Here is a 7,373-nt window from a genome sequence, read left to right as displayed (position 1 = left end):
GAGTGTCAGGGGTTTATTGCGGGTTGTTGGCAGAGGTCTTTGTCCTGTGGGGGCCCAGGTGGGCTCTTATCGCTGCCCTCCACCCTCCTTCGTGCCTCAGTGCACGGAGATGGGCTTGGAGTCACCTTATCAGCAGCCTCCCTGGGTGAGCCGGGGGGGAGGACCAGCCCCTTCTGCCCGGGCTCCCTGCCAGCTCCTGGGGTCCCTCTGCCCGGGTCCCTGCCAGGTCCTGGGGTCCCTCTGCCCGGGTCCATACCAGGTCCTGGGGTCCCTCTGCCCGGGTCCCTGCCAGGTCCCTGGGGTCCCTCTGCCCGGGTCCATACCAGGTCCTGGGGTCCCTCTGCCCGGGTCCCTGCCAGGTCCTGGGGTCCCTCTGCCTGGGCTCCCTGCCAGGTCCTGGGGTCCCTCTGCCCGGCTCCCTGCCAGGTCCTGAGGTCACTCAGCCATATCCTGGGGTCCCTTCTGCCCAGTGTCCCTATCAGGTCCTGGGGTCCCTTTGCCCAGGGTCTCTCAGCCCGGGGTCCTGCCTGGGGTCCCTTGCAGGCAGGGGGAGAGTTGTGCTCAGCCCTGGGCGAGCTGCAGCCCAGCCCTGCTCGGCGCTGGTGTCTCTAATGAAGAGCTCATTTGGCAGGGCCTGGTGTGCCAGGCCAAGGGGGGGGTGGTTTGAGCTCCTAAGAGGGAGATTCAGACTTGGGGAGAAGGCAGAGGTGTTTGCCCCTGAGGGTGGTGAGACCCTGGCACCATGTACCCAGAGAGGTTGGAGCTGGCCCCATCCCTGGCACCACTCCAGGCCAGGCTGTGTGTGTGGAGGGCTCTGAGCAACCTGCTGTGCTGGGGGTGTCCCTGCTGGCTGCAGGGGGGGAGAGGGGGTTGGACTGGATGAGCTTTAAAGGTCCCTTCCCACCTAAAGCATTCCATGACTCTGCTCCCCAGGGAGGGAGACCCTCCTGCCCCACCTCTCCTGCCCATCTCCAGCACCTCCAAATCAGTGCATGGGGGGGAGGGGAGAGGGGGAGGAAAGGGGAGGGGAGGGGAGGGAAGGGGAGAGGGGAGAGGGGAGGGAAGGGGAGAGGAAAGGATAGAGAGGAGAGGGAAGGGGAGGGGGGAGGGAAGAAAAGAGAGAGGGAAGGGAAAGGGAGAGGGGGAGGAGAGGGAAGAGGAGAGGGAAGAGGAGAGGGAAGAGGAGAGGGAAGAGGAGAGGGAAGAGGAGAGTAGAGGAAGAGGAGAGGAGAAGGAGAGGAGAGGAAGAAGAGAAGGAGAGGAGAGGGAGAGGAGAGGGAGAGGGAGAGGAGAGGGAGAGGGAGAGGAGAGGGGAGTGGGAGGGGAGGGGAGGGGAGGGGAGGGGAGGAGAGGAGAGGGGAGGGGAGGAGAGGGGAGGGGAGGGGAGGAGAGGAGAGGAGAGAGAGGAGGAGAGGGAGAGGAGAGGAGAGGAGAGGAGAGGAGAGGAGAGGAGAGGAGAGGAGAGGAGAGGAGAGGAGAGGAGGGGGGGGGGAGGAGAGGAGGGGGGGGAGGAGGGGGGGGGAGGAGAGGAGAGGGGGGGGAGGAGGGGGGGGGGAGGAGAGGAGAGGGGGGGGGAGGAGAGGAGAGGGGGGGGAGGAGAGGAGAGGGGGGGGGAGGAGAGGAGAGAGGGGGGGAGGAGAGGAGAGGGGGGGGGAGGAGAGGAGAGGGGGGGGGAGGAGAGGAGAGGGGGGGGGAGGAGAGGAGAGGGGGGGGGAGGAGAGGAGAGGGGGGGGGAGGAGAGGAGAGGGGGGGGGAGGAGAGGAGGGGGGGGGGGAGGAGAGGAGGGGGGGGGGGAGGAGAGGAGGGGGGGGGGGAGGAGAGGAGAGGGGGGGGGAGGAGAGGAGAGGGGGGGGGAGGAGAGGAGAGGGGGGGGGAGGGGAAAGGAAGGGCAGGGCAATAAACCCTTTTTCACCTGGGTGGGATGGGAGGGCTTTGACCCCACCCCCCTACCCCTCCCGGCCGTAGCTCAACGCCGCAGCTGGGAGCAAAGGTGCTGCCCCCACCCCCGCCCCCGCCCCATAGCCCTGCCCCATAAAGCAGCGGAGGAGCAGCGGAATCGTCCTGCCCGGACCCCGCTGAGCCCTCCCCGCTGCTCCCTGGCCGGTGTTGTCCTCCGCCCCCTCCTCTCCGCTCCGTGTCCCCCCTCACCCCGTGTCCCCCCACCCCGGCCATGCTGCGTCGCCGCAGAGTCTTCAGAGTGCAGCTGCAGCAGGGTGAGTTTGGGGCACCTGGGGCTATGGGGGGCACCCGCAGCATCATACAGCTGAGGGGGAGTCCTGGGGGTCCTGGTTTGAGGGTCTGCCAAGTTCTTGCTGGAAGGGGATCCTCAAGGAGCCCTGACTGGGGGGGAGGGGGCGGTCTGTGCTGGAGGGGGACCTGGAGCTCCCTGGCACCATCCCCCTCCCCCGGCACCATCCCCCTCCCCTCACCTTGCGGCTTCTGTGCTGAAGTGGCGGGGGGGATGTCGCTGGAAGTCCCTGGCACCCCCTAATTTCACAGGGGAGGATGCAGGGGGTCCTGACGCCCCCTAATTTCACAGGGGAGGATGCAGGGGGTCTTTGGCACCCCCCAGTCAGTGTTATTTGTGCTGGAGGGGCTCCTGGCACCCCTCAATGTGCGGTGTCCCTGTTGAAGGGGGTCCATGGACCCCCCTTTGTGTGGTTCCACGACCACCCCTCCCACCCCCCCATGCTGGGCGGAGCGCAGGCTGCTGCCTGTACTGGGAATTCAAACTGGGATTTGCCTCCCAGTGCCTGGGCTGGGGGCGGGGGGTCCCTGCCTGCCCCGGGTTGGAGCCTGCTGGGGTTCAGGAGCCCTCCCCCCATCTTTAGGTGCCCCCCACCCCCAGCTGAGGCTGTGCTGGGTATCCCCCTTCCAAGCAGCAAAGCTTAGGAGATATTGGGGGGCTCTGAGCAGGAGCTGTGGCTTTGGGGGGCGCCCTCAGACCCTCCCCAGCCTAGTGGCAGCTGCCAGGGAGGAGGTTTGAGCTCAGCTGGAGTTGGGGAACCCCTTGTGACCCCCCCAGAGGAGGGGTCTGAGCTCCGAGGAAGTCTTTCGGAGGCTGGGCAAGCGCCGTGCCCGGGAGCCCCGTGGCCCCCTTGGCACGTGGGGCCGTCCCACGCTGCCCGTGGAAACCGGGGAGCGTGGGCTGGGGGCTGCTGGCTGTGCTGGGAGGCCGGGCGGAGGGGGGCAGCCCCCCCCGGGCATTGCTGGGATTCATGTGGCTGCTGAACAGCAGGATTGTCCCGCGGGGGTGTGCCGGGGGCTGGCCGCAGCCTCCCGCTGCCAGCTCCCGTGCCAGGGCGGGCACCGGCCTCGGGCTCCATGGGGGGTGCAGGGTGAGTGCCTCCCGCAGCAGGGCAGCGATTTGGGATCCTTGGGGGGGTCCTGAGACAGGGCAGGGGGCTGGGCTCGCCGGGGGACCCCCGCAGGGGCAGGGCAGGGGGCTGGGCTCGCCGGGGGACCCCCGCAGGGGCAGGGCAGGGGGCTGGGATCTCCGGGGGACCCCCGCAGGGGCAGGGCAGGGGTCTGGGCTCCCCGGGCCACTCCTGAGACAGGGCAGGGGTCTGGGCTCGCCAGGAGACCCCCGCAGCGGCAGGGCAGGGGTAGAACAGGCGCCTGGAATCGCCGGGGGACCCCCGCAGCCGCAGAGCAGGGATCTGGGACCCCTGCAGCGGCAGGGCAAGGGTCTGGGCTCCCCGGGAGAGGAGACCCCCGCAGCGGCGGGGCAGGGGTCTGGGCTCCCCGGGAGACCCCCGCAGCGGCAGGGCAAGGGGTCTGGCCTCCCCGGGAGACCCCCGCAGCGGCAGGGCAAGGGGTCTGGGCTCCCCGGGAGACCCCCGCAGCGGCAGGGCAAGGGGTCTGGGCTCCCCGGGGGACCCCTGCCCAGTGAATCCAGAGCCCTGAGCCGCGGGGCTGGCTGCCGGCTTCCCGAGCAGCCTCTCTCGCCGTTCCCAGTGGGGGCTGGGAGGGGAGCCCTTCCCCACCGGTCCAGCCAGTAGCACCGAGTCGCAGCTCCTGCGAGGAACCAGTTGGGAACCAGTCCTGTGAGGAGGTGCTGCGGCTCCCCGGGCCCGGGGCTGCCTGGGGAGGCTATAAAAGGGAGCTGGGGACTGGCTCCCGGCCGGAGGCTGCCGAGATGTGGGGCGGCTCCTGCGGTGGCTGGAAGAGGAGGTTCAGCTGCTGTGAGTCTGGGGGTGCTGGGGGGTGAGGGCTGAGCCTTAAGCAAGGGTCTCTGGAGGGTCTGGCGAGGGCGGGAAGCTCTGAACCCCAAAGGGAGTAAAGGGAGGAGGCCAAAGCTTTGCTCCCGACCTCCCTGAGCCCTCTGCTGTGGGCTGGTTGGGGACAGGGGGTGAGACCCCCGCCCAGCACCACCCCATGAGCCCACCCCGAGCTCTGCATCGGCAGGTGGTGTCCCCCACGCTGTGGGCACAAGTGTGAGAAGCTGGTGGTCCCTGGAGCCATCCTGTGCTGGGGGATGGATCCTGCAGCCCTGCTGTGCCCTGGGGGGGGCTGGCACTGAGCTGGGGAGGGTGGTGGGAGGAGGGCACCCACTCGTGCAGGTCGGGGTGAGGGTGGTTGGTGCTTCTCAGAGTGGTTTGGGAGGATGGGGTGGGTGTGGGGATGTGTTTCTGGGAGCAGTGGCGACTGTGCCACCATGGTATGGGCACCCCCCAGCACGGGGCAGGGCCGGGGGCACTCTCCGGAGCAGGGTCACCGGGCAGGGGGACTGGCACTCGGCATGGCAGTGGGCACGGCCGGAGCTGGTGTAGGGTGGCTGTGGGGGATAGGAGGGGCGGTGGGCACCTCGCCCTGCCCGAGGACCCCAGCCGTGCCCCTTTCACCCCGCAGATGGTCCCTGGGAGACTGCGGAGAGCTGCGTGGTTGGCACCTCCGCCAGCATCTACCGCCGGCTGCGGGAGAGCCCGGAGCGGCCCCGGGGGGAGGCGGTGAGCGGCTGGGGACCCTCCCCAGGGCCAGTCCTCTCCTCCAGCAGCCCCCTGGAACGCCGGCAGCTCCCCAGGTGCGAGTCGGAGGACTCCGGGGTGGAGATGCCCAGCAACGAGCACTCGCCCCTCACCCCCCTGGGCTCCCGCAGCAGCTTCTCGCTCCCCCAGAGCCTCCCCCCCGGGGGGCAGCCTGGCACAGAACCTTCCCGGCCGCCCCACAGCCGCTCGGGCAGTAAGAAACTGCTGCAGGCGGCCCAGCGGAGCAGGAGGCAGCGGGCAGCGGGGCGATGCCCACGCCAGCCGGGCCGGCACGGCGCCAGCGCGGCCAAACTGTGGGCACAGCTGGCACGGGAATCCCGGCAGCGGGAGGAGCCCGAGGTGGAGCACCCTGACGGAGCGGTGAGAGATGGGGCAGAGGGAAGCTGTGGCTGGGGAGGAGGGGCAGTGGCTGGCTGGGAGCCATGCAGTGCCCCCTCACCCGCAGGCTGTGCCCGAGGCGACGGTGCCGGTGCCAGGGCAGGGGCTGCAGTACCTGGAACACGTCTGCCAGCTGCTGGAGCACCTGGCACGGCTGCAGCAGGACAACCTGCTCCTGAGGCAGCAGGTGGCACAGGCTGGGCACAGCCACCCTGACACCACGGTGAGGGCCGGGGGAGGCTGTGGGGGTGGTGCTGGGGGGCTCAGTTCACCCCCTGGGAGGATGGGGGGGGGGGTGGTGATGGAGGAAGATTGGGGGGTCCCAGATCAACCCCCCCGGGAGGATGAGTTGTCCATGGGTGCTGGGGGTGGTCCTGGCTCATGCCTGGGAGGATGTGGGGAACAAGATTTTGGGGGGGGGGCAGGGGGTGGCCCCAGCTCACCCCTTGGGAGGATGTTGGGGGGGCCATGGTGGAGGAGTACTGAGGGGGACCCCTGGGAGACTATGGGGAGGAAGATGGGGGGGGGAAGGGGGCAACCCTCCCCAGGGAGGGCGCAGGGTGGTCCTGGGGGGGTGTTCCCAGTTCACCCCCTGCCTCCCCTCAGCACCCCCAGCCCCCCCCGGACGCAGTGTGGAGGGGGGAGCGGTTCCGGCCACGCTCCTGCTCCGACAGCCAGGCTCCAGGTGAGCAGGGGGAGGAGAGGGGGCGGTGGGACCACCCCCACACCCCCTTTCTCTCCCCCTCCTCACCCCCTTTGTCCCCCTCCCCCGCGCAGCCCCTGGGCCGTGCAGCAGGACCTGGGGGCACTCTGCCAGCTCCCCCAACCTGCTGGATCCCTGCGAGAGGGGGGGGAGCCCCCCAGCAGCAGACAAGGTGAGGGGCTTGGGGGGGAGGGTGAGGTGGGCGGGTGGGGGTCTCCGTGTGCGTGTCCCCCCCTCACTGGTGCCGTTTCTGCCGGCAGGATGGGCGCTGGGGCAGGGTGAAGCTGCTGCTCACTCGCCTGGCTCGCCGCTCCCTCCGGGGGGGGCGCTGCAGGTAGGGGGCTTGGAGGGGCGGCCCAGACCCCTCCTCCTCCTCCCCCACGCCCCCCCCTTCCCCCCCTCGCATGGAGGAACAACGCTGCACCTTTGACGTCACACCCCGCCCTCTGACGTCACACCCACCCGGGGCCGGTCCCCGACCCGGTGCCACCCCCCTCCCCCCCACTCAAATCCTCATTTTTCCACCCAATAAAGACTTGGCACTGTCAGAGCTGGCCGGGGTCATTGTGAGGTCATGGGCAGCTGCGTGGTGACGTCACGCCTCGACCTCACCTCCCCCCGTGACGTCACTCAAAGCTACGTCACCACCTCATCACTTCCGACGGCTTTGCCCAGCCCCTCTTGTTCCCCCCCCCCCCCCCATCCGGATCTCCTCCACGGTCAGCCCCGAGTGGGGTCCCACAGCGTCTGGGGGGCTTCAAGCTCATCCCCCCCTCCCCCCCGAGCTGCTGCTGCAGGTGGGTGGGGAAGGGGCACCGGGAACCGGGGGGTGGGGGATGTGAGGGGGGACGGGTCCTCGCCGGGGGTGGGGAGGGTTGCTCCTGATCGCATCCTATGGTGTGGGCAGGACAAAGTGGTCCTCCGAGGTGCTCCCCCTTGGAGCGCCGCCCAGCCCCGGGGGGGTTTGGGGGCGGGGGGAGGGGAGATGCTCTTCCAGCTGAGGTTTGGAGGGCGGGGAGGGGGGGAGGAGCCCCTCCGGGGAGCCCCTCCCGCTGCGGTCGGGCCCGGCGGTGCAGGACCAGGGAGCACAGCCCAGGAGGATGCTGGTGAGAGCTGCCTGCAAGCCCCGGCTCGGCTCCGGGTACCCTCCCAGCCCCCTCCTCACCTCCTCCACACCCACCCCCCCTTCCCCCTCCCCCCCGTTTTCCCTGCCCGTTCCTGCCCTGTTGCCCCTTCCCAGCAGCACTTCCCGAGCATCCCAGCCCCGTTCCCACCATCCCAGGAGCCCTGGCTCCAGCCTCCTG

At 69.9% G+C, this 7,373-nt stretch overlaps 1 protein-coding gene across 2 annotated transcripts; it reads left to right on the top strand.

Moving 5' to 3' along the window:
• Positions 1-2,010: 2,010 nt before the first annotated feature.
• On the top strand, positions 2,011-6,770 carry CUNH8orf58 (chromosome unknown C8orf58 homolog). Of its 2 annotated transcripts, none has more exons than XM_068170638.1 (6): positions 2,011-2,213; positions 4,852-5,348; positions 5,434-5,589; positions 5,973-6,051; positions 6,144-6,241; positions 6,330-6,770. In XM_068170638.1, the coding sequence occupies exons 1-6, from the start codon at positions 2,171-2,173 to the stop codon at positions 6,405-6,407; spliced, it is 951 nt and encodes a 316-aa protein (XP_068026739.1). In that variant the 5' UTR covers positions 2,011-2,170; the 3' UTR covers positions 6,408-6,770. The 2 variants fall into 2 exon arrangements, with proteins under 2 accessions (XP_068026739.1, XP_068026738.1); XM_068170637.1 differs by lacking the exon at positions 2,011-2,213 and adding an exon at positions 3,537-4,184.
• The last annotated feature ends 603 nt before the right edge of the window (positions 6,771-7,373 follow it).

This window comes from Melanerpes formicivorus, unplaced genomic scaffold, assembly GCF_026170545.1.
Source record: "Melanerpes formicivorus ecotype bairdi unplaced genomic scaffold, bMelFor1.0.p_v2 SCAF_482, whole genome shotgun sequence".
NCBI classification, from domain to species: domain Eukaryota; kingdom Metazoa; phylum Chordata; class Aves; order Piciformes; family Picidae; genus Melanerpes; species Melanerpes formicivorus.
The sequence above is the reverse complement of the archived record's forward strand: the minus strand, read 5'-3'. Positions and strand labels throughout refer to the sequence as shown.